The sequence below is a fragment of the Gossypium hirsutum genome, chromosome A08 (assembly GCF_007990345.1).
Source record: "Gossypium hirsutum isolate 1008001.06 chromosome A08, Gossypium_hirsutum_v2.1, whole genome shotgun sequence".
NCBI classification, from domain to species: domain Eukaryota; kingdom Viridiplantae; phylum Streptophyta; class Magnoliopsida; order Malvales; family Malvaceae; genus Gossypium; species Gossypium hirsutum.
Window position 1 is genome coordinate 41,291 of NC_053431.1, and position 23,342 is coordinate 64,632.

Below are 23,342 nucleotides of genomic sequence, written 5' to 3' on the forward strand. Positions count from 1 at the left end.
TCGACAAAAAACCTTTGCAATTAGCAAGTCGGTTGAAATTCTCCAATTCTTATCAATATCAACAAGCATCCCAATTAGATTATTATTATTATTATTAGTATTTTAATACTGAAGTACAGACTTTTTGAGAAATCTAAGAAACAGAATATCACAACTCACAACGAATTAAATAGACATGCTATCCAGAAAAACTACCAAATAAACTCTCGGCAGTGTCCATGTACCATATATCTAGATCTAGCTACCATTTTGAAACCAATGGCCATGTCTAAAAATTGCTTATTGAAAAAGAAATAAGTTCATTCCTGAAAAAGGGTGCCATGGCTTGTCCGATGTTCCTGGATGTCGGAATTCAACAAATTACTAAATTTGCAAGAAGCAAGATACAACCCCATGCTATTGTGATTTATCCATTTTGAAGAAAAAAGAAAACAACAAACCCCACAACTTGCATAGGAGCTCTCCTCTGCTGATGAAAGTTGGAAAAGTGTGGGCCATTAAACTAAGCTGCCAACTTCAGAAATCTTGTCATCAATCTTTTTGCACTAATAAACCTCTTGGTTGATAGAAAACATTATTGACATTGATGAGGACCTGTTTTCATTGTTCGGTTCTGCATCATCTTCTATTTCATCCTCGTCTTCAATAGGAATGTCTTCACTGTAATCATCTAATGAACCAACAGGAAAAACGATGTCACCTTAAGAAATTTTAATGGATTTAGCTCAATCAACCTATATGAAGGCAAATTTATAGCATTATGTATGATATGCACAGATGCTCAAAACATTAGGCGCATTCTATGTTCTACCTTGATTGAAAGCAAATGATCAATTATCTATCCTATTAAGCTATATGAGAGAGCATCAGCACCATATTAAACACGAGAAGCAAAAGGTATTCCTAGAATCATGTATACTCTAGGTTTGACTGCATCACAACGAAGATTAACTAAAAGCCGCCAAGAACTGTATAACGGGACAATGCATCAAAACTGAGTGGGCAAGGTAAATAGAAAGCTCTTTACCTTTTCGAGGCAATGAAGCAGGAGTATCCCTGGAGTCTGATGCATTATCAAGAACATAAGGAAGATCTAGCAATTCCAAGAAAGATAACAGTCTGAGGATTATGGGAGAACTACACAAGTTGAGAAATTTTAATAATTAAAAGGAAATTGACCAAAAACAAATTGCAAAAGTCATGAATATTCTAGTTGCAATTCTAAATAAATAAGAATGCATTTGCTAACCAACAATTAATTGAGCTAAACAAAGATAAAAAATGATGGATAGTGATTTGGAATGACTGTGACAGTAATATCGAGATGCCTAATCATGACAGTGATAAGTGGCATAAATATGCAAACATACATGGTGAGTTTCTTAAATAAAAAAGATAAAACCATTAATTGAGATACTTTTAGCACCTCAAAGAAGGAAAAGCATCAAAATATCACCATATTATTTACCAGAAAAAAGTAGTGTTTGAAACTGAATGAGAGGGGTTGTGAGGTGGAGCTGTTTGAGAAAATTCACAAGGTTTGGCTCCTCTGTCTTCTATCCTGCTCTTAACCAACTGACGACAATCTTGCATGTCGAGCTGTGTTCTCCTACATATTAGAACAGCAGTTGTCAGCTCACTAGTTCTTGTAGAGTAATAGTACCTGCAAAAATAGAAAATTGCACATTTTTAAATAAAATATTAGTCCACCCCACCCAAAAAAGAAAGGAGGAGCGAGATGAGTGTCATGGTCAAAACAACATGGCCAAAACAAAAATGTCATATATACACACACCCAAAGTCTCCACATCGAAAGGTCAAAGGAAAGAGAATTTTCCTGCTATTGCCAGCCATTCTTCATCATATTGAACCTCACAAGGTCCTGGATCAGATTCAATAGCAACAATCTAAAAGATCAGAGAAAGACAGAATTCATTTATTAGCTTCCAGCAAAGACCAAAAGAAAGAACCTAAATGAAATGGTCAAAACTTATGATACCTACCTGCAAGAAATTTTGTCACTTCACCACCCTCTTCATGTTCAACAAGAGCAGTGAATTTACAGTGCGAGTGAGCTGAAAACCAATATGATGGTTTTGAGTTTTTCAAGCAGCTGAGCAGCAGGCTTGCTTCCAATAGTTCCTTGCTGGATCTAGGAAATATGTTTCAACCAATAAGCAACCAGAAATGGTCAACAAGAGTTCCTTTTCTTCATATGTTCAGCTTTGAAAATGGGGTGACTTACAATTCCCATAAATAATTGTAAATCAAAATCCCCAAGCTAGAACATATGAAGAAAAGGGGGTCACTTACAATTCCCATAAATAATTGGAAGCTTCATGATTTCCACCAGTAAAAATGGTGGGAACTGGGGCAACCTCCTCACCTGAATAGTATATCCAGAATGACTTCCATCTCCCTATATTTTGGAGGCACATTGAGGCTATCCATATCTCTTTCATTCCAAGGGAAAAAATAAATTAAGTTCATATAAAAAATGAGTATTTGGAAAGTGACAAATTTTCATATAAAAACAGCAAATTGAAGGGAGAAAGTGAGAGTGAGAGAAAGAACGTGGAAATCACCGCAACAAAGGAGGAGGTCGATTTTGATGTTGCGAGTATTTTCGATGTATTTAATGGTCTCGTGGACCTTGTCGAGATCTCCATGCATGCACCGTTCGAGATCTCCACGTTGCGAGTATTTTGGACACAATATTATGGTAGGGTTTGAGAAAAACTGAACCTTAGGTTTTTTTCTTAATGACTTTATTCACCATTTTAGCCTTCTAAATTTTTTATATATTTCTTTAACATTTTTGTTACTTCAATTTTTATTCACATTTTGGTACTAAATTATCAATTTTGGTATCTAACCACTAACATCAATCGTTTCCAATAAGGAATGAAAAAGTGATTCTCTAAAGGTGAAACCAAAAACCATGACAAAGACACACAGAAAATAGAAGTAAAAAGAAGCATACATATTAAACTAAAAACAGAGATGAAAAGGCAAAGACAAAGGATTCATAAAGCAGGAAAAAAAAAATCATAAAAATACCCACTGACATACAAGTAAAAAAGCATCTACCAATAAGCAAATTAAAATTATGTTAATCTACGGATTGAGACTAGAACCTATTCGTTTAAAAGATTACAACTCAATTTCCCTTCATGTAAGGCTAGCTAACACAGATGAATATAATTCTATCTTTAACCAAAATCAGAGTATTTTCACCAAATGGATATATCAATAATCACACAAAACTTCCCATTCAGCTGATATACAGAGATACCATAGTCTACCTAAAACTTCCAATCAAAATCCATTTGCAAATCATACCCAACAGAACTCAGACAATCCCAACAATTTTAAAGAAAATATACCCAATACTTACTGACTAATGCAAGCACCTAGCAGTATGAAAAAGAAAAGAAAACATATATGCATACACGAATCATGACAACCTCCACCGTAAATGATCATGAAGCCCAAATCGACAAAAACCTTTGCAATTAGCAAATCGGTTGAAATTCTCCAATTCTTATCAATATCAACAAGCATCCCAATTAGATTATTATTATTATTATTTTAAAACTAAAGTACAGACTTTTGGAGAAAACTAAGAAACAGAATGTCACAACTCACAACAAATTAAAATGACGTGTTATTACCATCCAGAAAAACTACCAAATAAACTCTACATGCGTCACAACTCCCACCGGGTTCCTAGAACTAAAATCAAGCCAACACAGATGCACTAAACAATTTACATACGGATGATTTTTGTTTAGGCAATTAGTATTTTGCTAAACAAAGATTTAAAAGAAATAGATAATAACACAAAAGCTATAATATTAAACAGAGGGAAACAAACAATCCAAAAATAAAGTACAACAAGTAGTAGACGATAAACAAACAAAAATGAAGAACAAGACCAACATCTATAGATCTGAAAGACGGAACAAAACAGTATTTCTAAAGCTGAAAACCAAAAACCCTAAGAAAAATCCACTGAAATACAAGTAAAAAAGCATGGAGCTGAAACTAAAAAGAGATTGATACCTGAAATGAGTCACCGTTGAAGCGGCGAATTTCAAAAATCACAAGAACCAGAAAAGCCAGAGAAAACTTAGGGTTTTTCACGAAAACTCTCTTCCTACTCTAGCGTGTCTTTTTTTTTGGCCTGTGGATACCCAAAGCTAAAAAAGAATGACAGGAAAACGGTGAAAAGAGACCGAGAGTGAGAGAGAATCTTCGAAGAAATGGGGGGCAATGGACTGGATAGATATATTTGAGGATTTAAATTTCGAATGATGGGAAGGAAGCTGGCCCGATCAGAGGTAAGACACTGGAAAGTGTGTGGAGGAAGCGGCAGCGCTATGTTAGAAAGGAGAATAAAGGAGGAAGAGAGAAAAAGAAGAAAAATAGTAAAAAAAAGGGGAAAAGTGGAGAGAATCAAGGGAGAACCGAACGTGAGAGAGATGAATGAAGAAAGAGTTTTTATATTATTTATTTTGAAAACGGTTTGAATTTTATTTTATTTTTTGAAAAAATATCGGACTGGATATTAAAATAACTAAATAAATAGTATATACACAAAACTGAATAAAACCCAAACTAAGAGAACAAAATAATAATAAAAGGGCTCATCTAACTAAATGAAGGCCCAAAATCAGCCCAGTACATTGGGTACAACCTAAACTCAATAACCCAGTAACCAAAACTTAAGCGGTCCACAGCCACAAACACTAAAACGAAAGCCCAAAAACACCAGCCCAACTACAAACCTAAGCCTCAAACCGATGCCCCAAGCCTCAAACCCTTAAACCCCTAAACCGGGATATCCCTGAAATGGGATATCCCCACTAGGGATGTCTCTGGAATGGGATACTCCTACAGGGAATAACAACGACAGGTATCCCGGTTCAAACACGTAAAATAATTGAACCGGTTACTAAAACAGCAGAACCGGGCACCAAAAATAATGAAGCGGAACGGGATATAATGCAGATATTCTTGGAATAGTTTATCCCGGAATGGGGTATCCCCAATGGAGAAGTAGAATGAATATTAACTAGAACAAAACACTAGAAAAATCTGCTCCCAGGTAAGCTAACCCAATATCACAGTACTGACTAAAACGTCGTCGTGAGAATATCTAACGTCAAATTCTCTGAAAATATTTAAAAACTCAGTATGATTTCATTAGTTTTCTCTTAAATATAATGTTTTTACTTGTTGAAAAAGGAAAATCAAGAGAATAAAAGGGAAAGAAACAAGAAAATGTTTCCATTTATTTTCTGCTAATCAGTTAGGGTTTTAGGGTAGATACTTGTATAGTTGATAGAAACATATCTTCACTATAAAATCTCATTACCCACAGAAATAAGAGAAGATAAGCAGAGGTCTGAAACTAAAAAAGACGTGAAAAGAAAAAGTTAGTCGAAGTGAAAATCATACCTGAAATTACAATCCGATGAAGGGTGGGATTTCAATATCTTGCTGTAGCAAGTGTGTTGTTTTCGCACGTGGTTACACAAAAGCTAAAAAAAAAAAAGATCAGGAAAAAAATGGAATGAGACCCAGATAGAATCTGCGTATGAAAGAAAGGGAGGAAGAGAATATAAAATAAAATAAAATAACAAAAGAAAAAGAAAGTAAAAATCCCATCATTGACCTTCGAGTGATCCATTTTCCATACATCTGTGCATATTACAAGAGATAAATACAATTTATTCTAATTGTTGAAGAAAATAAAACAAAATTCATTCAACTCTACACATCATCAGTAATGGGAAGATTATTATACCACAACAGTACCTTTGAAAAACTCAACACCAAGGTTTTCTGCAACAAAATTGAGGTCTCTCAAAACTGTGAACTTGTTCATCCTGTTGAGCCAACAGGCTTTTAGTGTAAAAACTAAGCTACACCAGGCAAGCCAAAAGTATCTGCAAGGAATATCAATGGGATACTGATAGGCATATAACTTAAGCCCGACACAAAACTAGAATATAAGAAAGTGAAGTTGAAATAAAACTGACACTAGCATAAGGATACTTCTTTACTTTTCACTCGCTCTCCCAAAATGGAAAACCTAAGGCTTTGCTTGATTGCAGAAATCTAAAAGAAAACAGCAAACGGGACCATGTTTCCAACAAAGAACATCATTATTTTCATTTGACACTAGTATCCCATGAATGCAAAAATGGAGATTAACCCATTAAGATAATAGTGTACCTACAAAATGCCAGGCTACCTATATTTCCTCCGCAAGAACTTTCGTGCAATAAAATAGCGATGACAACTCTTCTTACTTTGCCAAACCAAAGCCCTGCCATCTTATCATACCAAATTTGTCAAGCAGGAAAATATACCTTCAAACAAGTGAAAAAGCATCTTCTCAGACTAACAAAACAGAACTGTATGAATATTAGTTATGTTATTGATTAGGATATAAGAAACTTTTGATTAGCCAGTTATAAGGTTCAGTATCTTAAGTTCCTTTCGGAAGTAACAATGATCACCAAAGGAATAAACAATACGCCTCTGAAGAGCATCCTTCGCTCCATCACTAGATTTCCTCATAAATCGGAGAAGCGGTCGCTTAATGGGATTCAAGCATAAGAGCCAAGAGTCTATAAAAGATACATGATAACAACAAATATATTATCATTTAGCAACACATAATAATTTCCAAACACGAGTACTTTAACAAATAACTTATATAAAACATAAAATCAGCTGCCAAGAATTTCCATTCAAATACAGTAAATAAAAGGACAACTGCATTATTAATTATAGGCTGATCTGATGAGCTATAAGCTCAACTAGGACGGTCATGACTCATAAGTCATACCAGCATGGTTATCTTCTATTCTTGTTCGCTGTTTTATTTGTTTGTTATATTATTGACTACAGATGCATGTAACTATAACTTCTTTCTAGCAACAGAAAACTGAGAATAGTTGATTCACCACACATGCCAAAAAGGAATGAAAAGTTAAATAGCAAAAATATAGAACCTCATTTAGCTGCAGGCTCTTGGACTCACAAAAGGCGTCATAAAAAGGCTTGCTCCAAGAATCGACCATAGCCTGACAAGGAAAAGGAGTTAAAATGCATCATCAACAACAATAACCAGAAACGAGAGAAAAGAAAAGTTAGCAACCAACAACTTCTTTTGTTTCTCATGTTTTTGTTGTTTTCATGATTGCAATTTAGTGCTAACCCCTCCATTGCCATGGAGTTGCTGATATGCCTCTTTATCACAATTTTAAAGCAATGTACTATCTATTCAACATTCTCTTATCATGATAAAAATGGAAGATTCATAACATCATTAAGAAATACATAAATTTAATCCAAAACAAACATAGAAAAAGGAAACCATACCTGAGAGTTTGCTCTAAATGATAGACAGACTAAAGATGCTTCAGGGACAGCCAACTTGCTAGCATCAATGCCACTTGCATCAAAAACAATCGGCAGCTTTGATTTTCTACCATCAGAATATATAACATCCACGGCAGGAAACTTCCTTGCTGCAATTCCGGGAATTAGAATCTTATTTGCCAGTGCAATCTGCCAGGAAAAAAAAAACCGCTAACAATTAAAATGTTTACAGAAAGTAAAATTAATTTTACTCAGAAATCAGTAAGTAAAATTAATTTTACTCAGAAATCAGTCGCAATTCAACTAATTTGAACAGATTTGCAAATGATATAGCCTATATTATATAAAAAGAACAAATCAGTTAATACCTTACAACCGTTTTGTTTTAGCTCAGATATATCATCAAAATATCCTCTATTCAATTCATCAGCACTGCCCTAAATCAAATTAAAACAATTATTTACATTAAATCTCATGTAAACGATTTTGAAGAACCGAATTCTCGCACACTTTAACAGCTTTCATAGTATCATGCCTCTCATGTGCAATAATCAAATCTCAATCTCTAATGCAGCGATTGAAAGATATCTTCATTGAGGAATCAATAAGCAATATCCTTAAAAGACGGAAAACACATTCAATTGAATACACAGATGATGTTGGACTAAAATGCAATTTTTGTACCAAAATTTACTCCCCAAAACAAAAATATTTACCACATATCCAAAGTTCCATTAAGAATAAACTATCACCTAGAATGCCAGGAAGACCCGAATTCATTAATATATACAAAAGAGGAAAACAGTAAGCCAAATTCATTAATATTTGAAGATTGTTATAAAAGCAGAAGAAAAGAGAAAGAAAAAGAAAACAAAAGAGGGAGATCAAGAGAGAGAGAGAGAAACGGCAAATAAATGGGGTTAGATGTAGATTGAAGAGATACTTAACAACTGGGGGTAGATGTAGATGTCAGATTTGAGGAAAACAGTAAGCCGAAAGCCATCATTGCAACTTCCTACTTCTTTTTTCACTGCCAATTCCACTTCCTGATATGTTAAAAGAAACGAAGAAGGTAGGAATTAAATTCATGCAAACTAATACGATAAATACCGAAGTCATTAACCAATGGCTTAAAAAGGAAAGTGGACTCAATTTGTTAGTTCCTTCTCACAGTTACATCTTAATTAATTAATCACTTCTTCTTTTTGGGTAACAATTAATCCCTTCTTTAAATCTTTTTTTTTTTATTATAAATTAACAAACAACCAAAAAATAGTTGATAAAATGACACTTACAGTTTTGCACTAGCAGAATCATTCTTTTGAACTCCAATCTCTGAAGTATTCATTGCTGCATACAAACCAAAATTTACAGGAAAATTTCAACTTTTTATAAAACCCATAAAAACAATTCTAAGTTCTGAATTAAATTACTATTTTATAAAAAAATACCTTCATTCATTCTCACATGCTTGTGATTCCAGTCAAATATGATAGCAAAATGACGGAAACAGAAAGATCTTGTTCTAGTTCTGAAAATTATTGATGTCAGCTATTTCAATTATCGTTACTCAGACATAATGAACAACTGAGCTGAGTTTGGATCTTCTTTTTAGCCATAACATAGGGAAATAAATGAAAACTGGAAAACGAAACACTAAATGATTAATAATTAAACTTTTAGGGAAATCAATGTTGTACATAAAAAGTAGAAAATATTATCTTTATTGATATATTTCCTTCAATTGTGGATTATACCCCTATTATTACACTGTAAAACAATATAAGAGTAACATGTTTCAAAATAGTTAGGAGATAAAATCTTTTAAATATACTGTAATAAATAAAAAATATCCTGTAACATATTTAAATGGGAATATTTCCCACTTACAAGCTTTCGACTTTTAGAAGCCAAGGAAGGAAGTTTAAGCCATCTCAACTCTATAACCCACACCACACACTGTTAATCTTTATCTATCGTCTTATACACTCACCTCATTCATTCCACTATTACCAAAATTGCCACTCATTTTAAACCTTGTCCACCGTACACCCAGCCCTCTAGTTTCCTTGTAAGACCTAAAATTCTCCATTTCTGATGGCCCTTTTTTGTAAGGCTCAAGTTAGATAATGCAGTTTCATTAGAGATTTAGAGAGATGATAGCTCCTGCTTCCGCTTCTCATTTAAACATTCAAGACAAAAGAAAAGAGACAAAACATTGAAGGCAAAAGAATTATACACAATCTTAATAAGGCTTGCTAGAGAAAAACAAATCAAATCAGTGGAAAAGAAACCAAACTAGAGAAATGGAGGAAACCAAACCAGTGGAAAAATGAGAGGTAATGAACAATTGCCTGCAACTAAATACAAAATCTTACGATAGATTGGTGATCAAAGTTATAATCTCTCTGTCCAATCAACTATCAACATTATGAAGGGGACCCTTAATTTAAATTGCATAAAACAGAAGAAGATAGGTAGTTTTTAAGGAGAATTACTATCCAACATTAGCAAATAGAAACCCAACTATCTGCTGGCGTCAAAATGTAGCGACAGACTAATAACAAAGAAAACCAGTAGATTGTAGAGAGATACCTTGGATTTGATATGAATGGCCGACGTCCTCAAAAGAGAAACCTTCGTTTTCTACATAATTAACAATACCAAAGCAAAAGATGAGTAATTTGGATTTTTTTAAAAATAAACCAATAATACAATTCAAATATGAAACTTAAAAATAAAACTCCCATTGTAAGATCAAAAAAGGCAAATATACTGTATTCTTCATAAGAAGGAAAACAACACCTAGTTAACATCTTCTAATGCAACACAATAACCAGTCGAAACTACTTTGTAATATACAACCACCTTTTCAGTTAAATTGCATCCCTAATTCTAGCCATGCCATGCATTTAGATATTACCTGAATATTTCAATCAAAATCCATTTCCAAATCATGTAAGTACCAGCACACAAACAATTCCAACTAAGTTCATTGATGAGCTCCACTCAACTATTTTAAAGAAAATCTACCCCAATCCTTACTGATGAGTGAAAGCACCTAGCAGTGTGAAAAGAAAACCAAATATGCATTGATCCATGGACAGACTAATATGCAACACCTTAGCACTAGATAAAATGCAAGACTTTTCACTCTAAATATGACCATGTTCTTCTAGTTAAAATTGATGTTAATTGAACCCAGTGTCTCTTACTTTCGATTCTATTAGAAAACACACAACAATGCCATACAAACTGCATTTTTCCTTGAAAAAAGAAAATCAAACAGCAATTGTATAAGGAAAGTGGCCTTAAATATATATTAACTGAAGATTAAATGAAAACAGCCAAGTGTTCAAGTAATTGGAAACAGCTATTCCCTGACCTTAAATATATAAAAAAACTGTAGATTAAAGGATATCAACCTCATTTAACACTCAAGATCAAACTTACCAGTAAACAGAGAGTAGGCTTCCCCTAACATACCTATATCTTGACAGTTCAGAAAATTACAGCATAACTTTTTCACATTGTCCTAATCAAATTTCTAAATACATCAAACTTTGGCAACTTAGAACAAACCTAATAAACTGCTCCAACTTGGGCATGGACAGCAAATGTAGATATGGACAACTTTGACCCAAAATTCAAAGATAAAGGTCCAAAAGTGGAACCACTACTAGGGTCTTTTAGTCGTAAGTGTGGAGCTGCCTTATCCTAAGTTTCCCAAACCCTTTTATGCTTCATTTGAGGTTAGAATCTCGGGAAGGCAGGTCTTTTACAAGCGTTAGCACAATTTAGTTGCATCATTGTTGGTGCCAAACCATTTTTTTCTCAACCAACCTATTCTTCCTCTCTGTTTTAAGGTACTATTCACAGAAGAAGATAGGTAGTTTTTAAGGAGAATTACTATCCAACATTAGCAAATAGAAACCCAACTATCTGCTGGCTTCAAAATGTAGCGACAGACTAATACCAAACAAAACCATGAGATTGTAGAGAGATACCTTGGGTTTGATATGAATGGCCGACGTCCTCAAAAGAGAAATCTTCGTTTTCTACATAATTAACAATGCCAAAGCAAAAGATGAGTAATTTGGATTTTTTGAAAAATAAACCAATAATACAATTCAAATATGAAACTTTGAAAGAAAACACTCATTGTAAGATCAAAAAAGGCAAATATACTGTGTTCTACATAAGAAAGAAAACAACACTTAGTTAACATCTTCTAATGCAACACAATAACCACTCGTAACTACTTTGTAATATAAAACAACCTTTTCAGTTAAATTGCATCCCTAATTCCAGCCATGCCATGCATTTAGATATTACCTGAATATTTCAATCAAAATCCATTTCCAAATCATATAAGTAACAGCACACAAACAATTCCAACTAAGTTCATCGATGAGCTCACTCAACTTTTCTATAGAGATATAGAACTTTTATCAGTAACTCCATTTCATTTATATTATATTCTATATCATTTATATTTTTAAATAAAACAAGGGCTCTAAAGAAATATCTCAAATAACAAAAAAAGATCACAAAGCTCAAGTGAGATCTATGATCTCGGGAGAAAACTTGGAAATTCTTCTTTTCTTGGTGCATGGCCTGACTCTATAGCTGGGAGAAGGGGTTAATAAATCTATAACCTCAGGTTCACGAGTGACATCGAAACTAGGGACATGATCTTTCAAAACTGCAACTTCAGTGCTCAATGGTTTCCCTTTTCTCCATGACTGTTGATCTCCACTGGCCGCTACAAAAGCTGAAAGTTGCTTCTGAATCCAACATTCCTTCTCAATAATGCTTATATTGGTTCCTTCAGCTGTCTCTTCACTAGAAAGGCTAGTAACAACTGAGGAATATGCTCGTACTGGTGAACAAATGACACCGAATGGCTGCCTGTGATATACTCCAAAAGTGCAAGCATCCCCTAGCTTTTCATATTCCTCAACAGTAGTTGGTGGTTTCTCTTTTACTGATGGTTGTGGATCTTCATCAGCTTCCACAGCATATTTAAACCGCATGCCCCTCAAAGACTCCTTACTAGCAATGCTCATATCTGCACATTCAGCAGCATTTACCATGGTGAGGCCAGTAGCAATTGAGGTTGCCTTGTTAGGAGGGGGATGAAAGAAAACTAGTGACTCTACATTGCCTACTCCAAGATCGGATGACTTCCCTGGTTTTCTTGTCCCATATTCTTCAATGTGCTCAGATTGTTCATGACAAGCCTCATGAATGATGCTATGCAAGTTATCTGCCGAAAAAATAACCACTTCATTTGGATATGTTTCTGGAACAGTTTCACATGTACCACTGACTTCGTCATATTCATCCAAGTTATCACAACCATCTTTGCATTCAAACTCATTTGGTTCAGTATAGAAGGGGAGCTCATCCATTGGTGAAACTTTAACTTTCATCTGCTCAGGCAAGCTTGGGCAACTAGCAGAATGATTTGTGTATTTGGTTGAGAAGTAGTTTACCGTGATGTTCAAGCTGATCAAACAACAATATAACACATTGGTTAACCAACGACTGACCTAAACAAAACAGGATTTATCAGGGATAAAGGACAAGTATATACCTCTGCCAGGGAGGGAGGGCGAGCATCATATATGCAAGTTTTATCTTATTGGTGACACCAGAGAAGGATTTAAATGTTGCAGCTGCTTGCCTCACAGCCGCTGATTCTTGAGGATGCTGCCAGGCCCATTCAAACTGCAGGCATCAACCCACCAGAAAACATTTATATATTAGTAATAAGCCATGGGTTAGAACGGTTATTGGAAGTATTACATATATTAAAATCAATTAGCTCAGAAAATTTTAAATTTTGGAAGCATTCTTCACCAATCAAGAATATCTCTTCGAGTGTCAAAAAGCTGCCTTTTCTACATTTAAAAAAAAAATCCGGCATTCTCTATCTCTTGTTGCCTTATGTCTCAATTTAACATACACATTTATATATAGCACTTCATCAACTAAGCATGGATTCAAGAAGCACAAATTTACATATTCACCTTAATTTACTCAAAAAACCGCTTTTTTTACATCTTGCAGCTCAAATGGTTAAGGTAGTTGCAGCACCCTTGCCAACATTGTCAACAGCGTCATAATTTTTTTTTTTTTTTTTTAGTCTGGCCTAACATGCAAAATAGTGATCAACACACCATACAAATTGACCCTTAGTAAAATCTTAGTACTCATATATTTTGAATTTCACACATTACAGGTACTCCAACTTTGTAAAGGGAACCCCAAAATTTTAGGATAGGGAAAATAAATTTTTAATTATAAAAAAAGTAATTATGAAATTAACATATCAGGTGGTATACAGGTAGGCCACCACTATTCAAGGGGGAATCATGAAGAGGCTACCTGTTGATAAGCTAATATTGCATCAGCACTCTGCACACTGTTGGCTTGTGTTGCACCAAGCTTGTTCCAAAGAGAATAATCATTAGGTTTAAGTTTCAAAGCAGTTTTGAAAGATGCAATGGCCTTATCATATTCTCTCGACAAATTATACAGAACACCAAGGACAATGTGTACATCAGCATCCTCAGGAGACATCTGAGCAGCTTCATTGAATAATATAGCAACCGGTATGGCAGAAAACACTTCGATTAACACCAGAATATAACAATAACATTTCCAAAATTTAATGTTAGGGATAAGCTTCAAATAATCTTAAGGAAAATTATATCCTGTAACCGTATGTAAAACTCTAAGTCCAAAATATAATCATTGCAGTCATGGAAATCATATGCAAAAAGACAATCTTGTAATCACAGCATTCACAACATAAGCAAACTATCCCACAGTAACATTAGAGGAAGCGGCTTACACTCAAACCAAGATATCAAGGAATTGTTCCAAAAGACAAAAACCAACCAAAAAAAACAAAGAATTATGCCCTAGTGTACTTACATCAGCATAATACCCTAGTGTACTTACATCAGCATAATACCCTAGTGTACTTACATCAACATATCCAAAAGTACAAGTGTCCCCTAGCTTTTCATATTCCTCGTCAGTAGTTGATGGTTTCTCTTTTACCGATGGTTGTGGATCTTCATCAGCTTCCACAGCATATTTAAACTGCTTGCCCCTCAAAGACTCCTTCCCAGCAATGCTCATATCTGCACATTCAGCAGCATTTACCATGGTGAGGCCAGTAGCAATTGAGGTTGCCTTGCTAGGAGGGGGATGAAAGAAAACTAGTGACTCTACATTACCTACTCCAAGATCGGATGACTTCCCTGGTTTTCTTGTCCCATATTCTTCAATGTGTTCAGATTGTTCATGACAAGCCTCATGAATGATGCTATGCAAAACGAATAACAAAAACACACTGAAAAAACTAAAAAAGAAGCATAAATCTGAAAACTAAAACAGAGATGAAAACTTGTTCTAAAGATGAAAACCACAATACCCACAGAAATAAGAGAAGATAAGCATAGGTCTGAAACTAAAAAAGACGTCAAAAGAAAAAGTTAGTGGAAGTGAAAATCATACCTTAAATTACAATCCAATGAAAGGTGGGATTTCAATATCCTGCTGTAGCAAGTGTTTTTTTTGGCACGTGGTTACACAAAAGCTAAAAAAAAAAATCAGGAAAAAAATGGAATGAGACCCAGATAGAATCTGGGTATTAAAGAAAGGGAGGAAGAGAAAATAAATAAATAAAAACAAAAGAAAAAGAAAAAGATAGTAGCAGAAAGAAAAGGAAAGATAAAGCCAAACTGGAAGGTATATCCATCTGCAATAGCACAAGGAGTTAGATATAGTTCCCTGGTAAAAACACATTAGCATGTCCTTTCAAATTTGCACATGATGCATTGGTAGAGAAACCTACATATCGAATAAAGAACTGAAAACATACCACTGAAAGAAATGAATGGGTGACTCAGACGTGAAAATAAGATTGAAGATAATTTCAATAGACATACAAAAATATTGCTAAATTCCTGTTGCAAAAGAGCAGAGCATGAAGATCATAGATGCAGGTGATTATCAGCTTCACATTTCAAGCGATCTTATTCGGGTTTGCCTAAATCAGTTGTCCGTCAAAAGAAATTTAGGACCCTTACTGCTGGGATAACACTTACCGACAGCAGAAATTGTAGAGAGAGATTGTAGAAAATTCACTTCAGATTGTAGAGAGAGATACCTTGGGTTAATATGAATGGCCGACGTCCTAAAAAGAGAAACCTTTTGGAGAAAATATTGTTACTAAACAGACCTGGTAATATTGTACACGACACAAGAAAAATAGCTAAAATACAGTATTACACAAGCACAAATACATATCAAAATCAATATAACACCAACCATTTTAAAATGTCAAAACTTATAATAAATACATGACACCTTAAACATGATTATGACATAGAAAACAAATGAACAAGCCTTGAATACACAAATTGCAAATTCTAAAACTAAATTATTTCATCGGACATCTTTGAGCCTTATGTTTGTTTCATTACACACCTTACAAGTGTCTTAGTGATTGCAATAAGTTGATGGATTGAAATAACTTGGTGATGAGCTTTTTAATTCCAGACTCGGTGACATATTTTCTGTTCATTGGGAAGGTCATCTATTTTGACTCAAGGAAGGAGGGGTATATGCAATTTAACTCTAAAGACAATTTCTTCCAACAAGGATGAATAATGGATATTGCTTTAAGGTTTTATTAGGGTTTTTCATTGTACGGATAAATTTAGAAGCTCAATTTATCTCATGGATTTATTGCCTATACCTATCAATACTTGCATATCAAGTTTTAAGGTTTTCCTCAGCATTGATGTTCTTTCAGTTCCCCACCTTCTTGTAACCACTAAGACTCTGTTAGTCTTTACCACCAGAATTTCTCGATACAATTTCCATTTAATTTCACTCCTATTTTCCTTCTCTTTCTTTTCCTCATACAGCATCAAGAGTGAGCAAAACGCAAAAGGCAAATCAAATTGACAAAACTTGAGCAGCATTCTTTTAACAATACTCCATACTTTTTTTCCAAATTAATACCCAGCCATAATTGTAGTTTCCTCTATGATAGAGGGCATATATCTTTACTGCTCAGTTAGTCATGAGGACAAAAAAAATTGTACCTTAGACAAACCAGTTAGGCCATCCTTTAATTTTGGAATAATTAAAATGTGCGTAGGAGCCTGGGGAGATATGTCCCTAAAAGCTAAGACCTACAAACAAAAAAAAGGCAAACAAACATAATGTTAGCGCAAATGAATGTCGAATAAACTTAAACCTAGCAGAAAAGAATTAACATATTAACCTAAAGAAACAGCAAGAATATATTCGTGTGAACCTGCCCCCAAACAGATAAATAAAAGGTGAATGCATGATTCACACAGAAAACAATAACATAAATTAACATTCGCAAATAGAAATCAAACTAAGAGGTTAAAAAGCTAAAACTTTCAACCTCAGATTATAGTTTTGCAAACAAAAACTATAATCATAGCTGAAGATTTTCATGCTTCACGTTTGATATTTTGTTATCACGTTTCAGTTAATGTTGATCAAATATCAGATATCAGCTAGTGTTAACAGAAAGGACAACACATTATCTTCGATTGTCACCTATTTAACTGCTCAACATGCCAAAAGCCCAAGCCCGCCTGACTAGAAGCTACAGAGAAATGAAAGGGCCTAACCCCGAGCCTAACGCAAAACTAAAGGCTATTTCTTAGCAAATTAACATGAGAAATCATTGATCCATATTTGGAGATCAACCAAATCCAATCCAACCAAATTAACTAGAAAAAATTAAAAATCCTAACTCAAAACTGACACAAAAGTCTATCAAGGATTATTCAAACTCAAGGAAACTTTCCAATTGCTACATAATTGTAAGCAACAGACTAAAATGAAAAAGAAAGTTACAAAAATATGAACAAATGAAAGAAGATAAGATTCACTTGATAGTTCCAAATTAAGTAGTTCCTGAAGAGTCCAAGACTTAGTCCGATAACAAACTGTTGATGACCTTCTCATCCAGGTCTATATCGAATTAATCACAATTCTATAAAAATATTTGTAAAATTTACCAAAGAGCTTAAGTTATGTTCTAGCATCTCCAAATTTCATCTAAAAATAATCAATGAAATACTGTGCAGAGACCAAAATATTGATTATATGTTTTAACTTATAAAATGGATAAGACAAAAAATGTATACATTGAATACTAAGATGCTAAAATAATTCATACCATCATTTATCATCAATAATAACATTTGAAGAAAAGAACAATTAAGGCCATATTTCTTTTGTTACCAATAAAATATCTTTTACTAGAAAGTCATTTATCTCTTCACTTAAAAAGGGAGAAAAAAAGAAAAATGAAGATACCAAAAAGGTGCTAAGTACATGTGTCAGAAAGATGAAATGAAGCAGGAAAACGGTCGTTGTAAAGAGCAGAGATGTATCACATTACAGAAGAGAAGATGCATAAAACGTTTGAGAAAGGAGAGACAAATTGAGAAGGTTGGTCGGAATTAAAAATATACAAAGTGTTTGCCTAATAAAATAAAAAGGCTTATTGTAAAATCTTTACCAGAAGTGATAGCCTTAAAGCTTTCAGCCAATGGAAGCAAAATTCAAACCTATTTAAAATTTTCTTCAGTGCAACAGTGAGTACTGATATTTCTTTGTTAAGAAAGAAATAAAATAATAAGGATTTTTCATTAAGGCTGCAATAAACAGCAAAAATCACATACATCAACTTCAAAACATCATACCAAACAATCCCCTAGCTGCTAATCCACACAACCTCGACAGCTTCAATACAATTTCCTACAATATCTTTACCTGATTCAAACCACCTAATCAAGCATTGTTACATACAATATCTCTACCTGATTCAGCTCACCTAATCAAACTTTGTACATTAGATCTCTAATTTTAGTTGTGCATCTGCGGACATATTCCTGATTTTGCTAATGCCAACAACATTTTGATTAACACACAAACGACAACAAATTAATTTGCACGTATGAGAATGACATTTCATGAAACTAAGCTCTGAGTAGTGATTATCTCCACAAAACTCATCATGAAACAAAATATCAAGCATGCAAATGTAAAACATGTTTCTTTGCCCTGGCTTGAAAATCATAAAGGCCCTCACTTGGTTGGATAAAACCAAAAGCATTTGTTTTTAGAAGAAATGGTAGCTGTTAAAAGTCTTTATGAAGGCTCTTAAAAAAATGTTACTAGATGTCGAAGCTCGTAATATAAGCACTTATGAAAAGGAAACATGAATAAGATTCAAATGTTGAAGCAGAATATTCACTAGGAAAACAAAACATTAAAAGACGACTATCCTATCAGATCTTCTGAATAACTTCAAATAAGCATATATCTAAAGATAAACATCAAACACAACTTTCGATTTTTTAGATCACCAGAAAACTTTCAGTTAATGAACAGAGCACTTACCAAATCTTCCCAGGTGATTCTGGCTTGACATTGGGGGTCACTGCATTGTCAGTGGACTCTGGCTTTACACTAGTTGTTACAGCACTATTGATGGACCCTCAATTCACACTGTGGGCTCCTGCATTATTCACAAGCTTGCATTAGTTTTTAAATTTGGCCATTCTGGAACAACAGAGCAAAGGCCAACGTCAGCTAGAAAACATAGGTAAAACCCCTAAGCTCTGTTATTTTCTGTTGACCTGAACTTGAGTGGAAATACACATTGGTTAAATTCGCAGTAGGTTTCCAATGACATAAATTTGTTCACGTTAAGTTGATAATAAACAAAACTATTATACAATTGTTAAATTTTTTATGATTTTTAATTTTTTTTACATAATTATAATTTTAAAATTGTTTTTTTAATTTCAAATAATAAATAGTAAATTTTCAGAATTTTCAAGATTTTTTTATACTTAAAATTTTTTAATATTTTAAATTTATTACTAAAAATATTATTGAAGTACCAAAAATGGAATGTATTAGCTATAATTCAGAGATGAAATTTTATATTTAACCTTAAATTAATGCGGCTATTAATAAACAAAGCGACCAAAACCTTATATTTCAATGGCAAAAAAATTATCACCAAAGTTCAATGACCATTTTAGTTATCTCAGACCCTTTAGTATGTTGAAATTATAATTTAAAATATAAATACACACAATAGAACCGGTGGACCAAAGCTGCAATTATTATGCTAATAACACCGGGGGAAATGGGATTTCCAATTTCATGTCAATGGTTCAAAACTTAATTGACTTGGGGTCTTTTCCCGGGTTCTCTGGACATCGAAATTGGTGAAATCTTTCCAAGGTTGGATTAGCTCCAGGTGGGGCAAGGCAACCGCCCTTCCACAGGATCAGGCCATCATTATCAGAGAAATGAAACATTACACATTGACAGATGGAGTAGTTGCTGGGATTAGCAATAGCAATTGCAAAAGAGCTTAGTTCAATTCTAGGCAGTTAACAAAAAAAAAAAAAAAGAAAGAGTCGCCACCATTTTCTGCTACTTAAAAGTGTATCGATTAGAGAAAACCAGAAAACCTAGAATCCCCTGTTACCCAATCTCCAACTCTATTTATATTTTTTCAACTTGTTGATGACGATAAAAATGTCCAAGGCAAGGCATAATCAAATGTTCCATTTCCCTTCCTTGCAACTTTCTCTAGCTAAACAAATTGAACAACATAGCTATTTTTCCTACCTGCTTAGATTATCCCCACCTTACTCTCCTCTATTTATAGCTTTTCCCTCCTCAACCTTGGACCTTTCATTTCTGTTCCTGCATTGAGCTCTGATTCAAACGTTATACATGAATCCAGAACATCAAGCATGGCAGTTCAAACTTTAATATGCATATATGTATATATATTAAAAAAACCGTATGCTAAAATAAGATATACCTTCTGTTCTGTCCCGCTTTGACAAGGAAGTGGAATTTCTACATCACACTCATATCTAGTAGCAATGAAAAGCCTTATCTCAGCATCTTCCTTGACAGAGGGCAAGGAAAAAAGAGTGATGGCAAATTGGAAAGATGAAATCTGAGTAGGTTATAGTTACCCTTTGCTCTCTCCTTTCTCATGGATCTTAACAGATGGTGATGTTTTCACACCAAGGCTTCCCTTTGTTTCTAGAGTTTCATCTTTTGCTTCCTTGAATTCATCCTCCTTGTTATTGGGATTTGAACCACCCATTACTATGGGCTCCTTTGAAAGGAATAAATCATTTCCAAAGCAATTTTCCATTTCAAATTCTAACTGTTCGCAATTGGCTGGTGGGGACTTTGATTTTCTTTTATCATCTCCATTAACTCGTCCTCGTACTGATAAATCAAGAAATCCAATCTCTCTATGTTGATCAGCATCAAACAAATCCAAAGGAACACCTTGTCTTCCTGAATCTGGAGATAGGACATGCTTGATTGATCCAGCCCTGATATTTGAGAATACAGGAGAATCAAAAGAGTTTGTTTGATTCAATGGTTGGCAAAAAGCAAACTTCTCAGATGTGAAACAGCTAAAAGGCAAACAGTGAATAGATTCACTGTGCTTAGGTGCATTAAAGCAAGATTTGACATCAAGATTCAGTTCAGGAACAGGAAAAGCACCAATAGGATCTTCAGCCCACAGCTGGGATCCTACAGATGGAAGGTTTGCCTGTGAGGTGCAATGGGAAGAACTGAAACCCAAATCTATATCAACTGCATTGCATCCTTCCTCAAGCAACCATTTCTGAGATAGTTCTATTCCCGCTTGGAGACAATAGCTTGCACGCTTGGTTGCTTTTGACTTGTGCGGAACTGGAGTCCTCATATATTTGCCAGATGGTTGCCCAAGATTATCTCTGTCTTCGCAACGTGTTTCCTTGCCAAAATCATTGTCCAAATCATACTTCATTCTGGTCCTAGCAAATGTACTACATATTCTTCTGCTCTGCCTAGGCATTAGATTTGGAGGTGAACTGTCTATCGTTTCACCCCTAACTGCAATTAAATATTTTAAATGCTTGCTTAGTTTCACAAGAGGAGCTTTTCATTAAAGACTACAAAATGACAATGAATTGTCAAAGCAATTTATGAAATCAAACGTAACCTGCACTAGAAGAGCATGATTCTTCACTGCTAAAGCTTTGAGGGAGGGAGAGAGAGAGAGGAAACATGTAAGTTAAAGTAGTACCTTCCAACCAAATCACCTTACAACAAAAAGTAGCTATAATTTACCTCAGCAAGCTCATGCTATCCTTTGAATCTTCAGTCTCAATAAAAGGCCAACCTGGTTGGGCTGGGAAATCTCTTATATCATAATCCGTTTGAATTGGGTTATACCTGCCACTATATCAAAGCAACCATTCTATTTAGAAAATTAAATAACAAGAAGGCCAATTTCCCAAGTACCTTTGGAGGGAAATTTCATACCTTTCCCAAATTAAAGTTGTCAAATCATGACCAACTTTAGATGATAAATGCTTTGGAGAAGGATCTGATTGTGGAAAAAGAGCAAGAATTAGAGGTGGATGGAAAACATTCTTAATCACAATTCTAATCATAGATGCATCAAGTAAAGAATAATAACATGAAAGAAATACGGCAACCACACTTTCACATTTAACTCCTCCTTCTTGGAGGTAAATTGAGCCAACAATCATCCCAAGAATCTGGAGATTTCCCCCACAGAAAATTCTCAGTCAGTGAAATAGCGCACTCCAAATTCTTAAAAGACAAAGGGATGACGCCATATCATAATTTGTGTTCAAAGTTAGCATATGCAGCAAAAAACCAATAACAAAGCAATAATTATAAACTAATTTGTCCTGTTAATATTAAATAAAAAGTGTTGAGTTAAACTATTCCATAAATTGAATGAGAAATAGCACCTAAACTATTCAAATTTGTTGCTTTGACACCCCTGCATAGATGTAATGAATTCATCAAAAAGAAAAGGTATACTCCTATCTCTCAGAACAAGGAAATGTTCACTGTTGATTGCTAACCTTTTCCTCAGCATTTGATGCCCTTCAAAAGCATTATCTGGCATCTCACCATTTTCATAATCCAAAAAATCTCCAGAATTACCATCTATTTTGTGTGGCCAGTATTTCCAAGAAATTTCATCTTCCCTTTCATGGGGAAAGCCATCATCTTGGTAGCTAACTTTAGCCGACAAACATAAAAGAAAAAAAGAAAAAGAAAATGACATGTTGCACCAGAGAAGCCTTCCACAGTATAATAATATCTAAATATGAGAAAAGCTTTGTGAAAAAAAGAATTAGTTCAAAATAGTACTTATTGACATAGAGAACAAGAATGATAGTCTGCCGCAAGAGATATTCCCATTATTATGATTAAGTCACAGACTTGATGAAGGAGATGGATATGACTAACATAAAATCTATGTTTGAAACAATAAGTGAAGATAGGCAAAAGAATTTCTGAATATCTTAATCACAAGTTGGTGCAATGTGTAAAATGAACAATAAGAATTGTGATTCATGAACAAAACAACCAACACTGACTAAAGCTGAGACTCACCATCCCATATATCTTCCCTTCCTATATTGTAGGAAATGTCAGTGTCACTAAAAAAGCACTTGCTATTTCTGTAATGGCTGTCAAGTTGCATGTCGTCAGAGAAAGTGGAGAGGTTTGGCTTCCAATTGCCATGTGAATCAGTTATATCGACTGAGAACTGCGAATGACTGCCACCAAGTGGAACATCCATGTCCTGCATCATAGCATCCTGCATTTAGCACATGATAATAATAATCCTTCTCTACCAAATTTAAGATAAGAAACTTGAGTTTAATTTTCAGGAGAATATAATACATTCAATTTGCAAAAAGAAGCAAATGAAGAAAAAGTGAGCATTTCATTTGATAATCCGATCCCATCATTTAAGGTTAAACAACATTAAGATGCACAAT

The 23,342-nt window shown here is 34.3% G+C and overlaps 2 protein-coding genes across 40 annotated transcripts in view; both read right to left on the reverse strand.

Annotated features, from left to right (window-relative positions):
* On the reverse strand, window positions 1-20,196 carry LOC107938429 (uncharacterized). 36 transcript variants are annotated; one of them, XM_041075425.1, is made up of 26 exons: window positions 20,125-20,196; window positions 18,877-18,994; window positions 16,530-16,619; window positions 15,587-15,627; window positions 14,932-15,013; window positions 14,652-14,740; window positions 14,398-14,555; window positions 13,792-13,994; window positions 12,998-13,131; window positions 12,057-12,909; window positions 11,406-11,456; window positions 9,994-10,044; window positions 8,347-8,444; window positions 7,767-7,830; window positions 7,399-7,587; window positions 7,029-7,100; window positions 6,244-6,344; window positions 5,824-5,954; window positions 5,681-5,706; window positions 5,464-5,546; window positions 2,387-2,455; window positions 2,004-2,152; window positions 1,796-1,882; window positions 1,469-1,663; window positions 1,028-1,119; window positions 1-700 (listed from the first exon to the last, which is right to left on the reverse strand). In XM_041075425.1, exons 8-23 carry the CDS (start codon window positions 13,984-13,986, stop codon window positions 1,818-1,820), a joined length of 2,331 nt encoding a protein of 776 aa, XP_040931359.1. In that variant the 5' UTR covers window positions 13,987-13,994; window positions 14,398-14,555; window positions 14,652-14,740; window positions 14,932-15,013; window positions 15,587-15,627; window positions 16,530-16,619; window positions 18,877-18,994; window positions 20,125-20,196; the 3' UTR covers window positions 1-700; window positions 1,028-1,119; window positions 1,469-1,663; window positions 1,796-1,817. The 36 variants fall into 36 exon arrangements, with proteins under 36 accessions (XP_040931359.1, XP_040931361.1, XP_040931360.1 ...); XM_041075427.1 differs by having other exon boundaries at window positions 15,587-15,658; XM_041075426.1 differs by lacking the exon at window positions 15,587-15,627.
* The window catches only part of LOC107938420 (uncharacterized), a 9,320-nt gene continuing 5,429 nt past the window's right edge, over window positions 19,452-23,342 (reverse strand). Inside the window, exons 11-19 of one of the 4 annotated variants that reach the window (XM_041075454.1) lie at window positions 22,951-23,158; window positions 22,413-22,572; window positions 22,296-22,327; window positions 21,838-21,901; window positions 21,643-21,753; window positions 21,515-21,549; window positions 20,484-21,405; window positions 20,324-20,378; window positions 19,452-20,196 (exon numbers count right to left, since the gene is read on the reverse strand). In XM_041075454.1, coding sequence (XP_040931388.1) covers window positions 20,191-20,196; window positions 20,324-20,378; window positions 20,484-21,405; window positions 21,515-21,549; window positions 21,643-21,753; window positions 21,838-21,901; window positions 22,296-22,327; window positions 22,413-22,572; window positions 22,951-23,158 — 1,593 coding nt within the window. In that variant the 3' untranslated portion in view covers window positions 19,452-20,190. Of the gene's footprint in view, window positions 20,215-20,322; window positions 20,379-20,483; window positions 21,406-21,514; window positions 21,550-21,642; window positions 21,754-21,837; window positions 21,902-22,295; window positions 22,328-22,412; window positions 22,573-22,950; window positions 23,159-23,342 lie in introns of those variants that run through there. The other 3 variants (XM_041075453.1, XM_041075452.1, XR_005899999.1) reach the window with 3 other exon arrangements.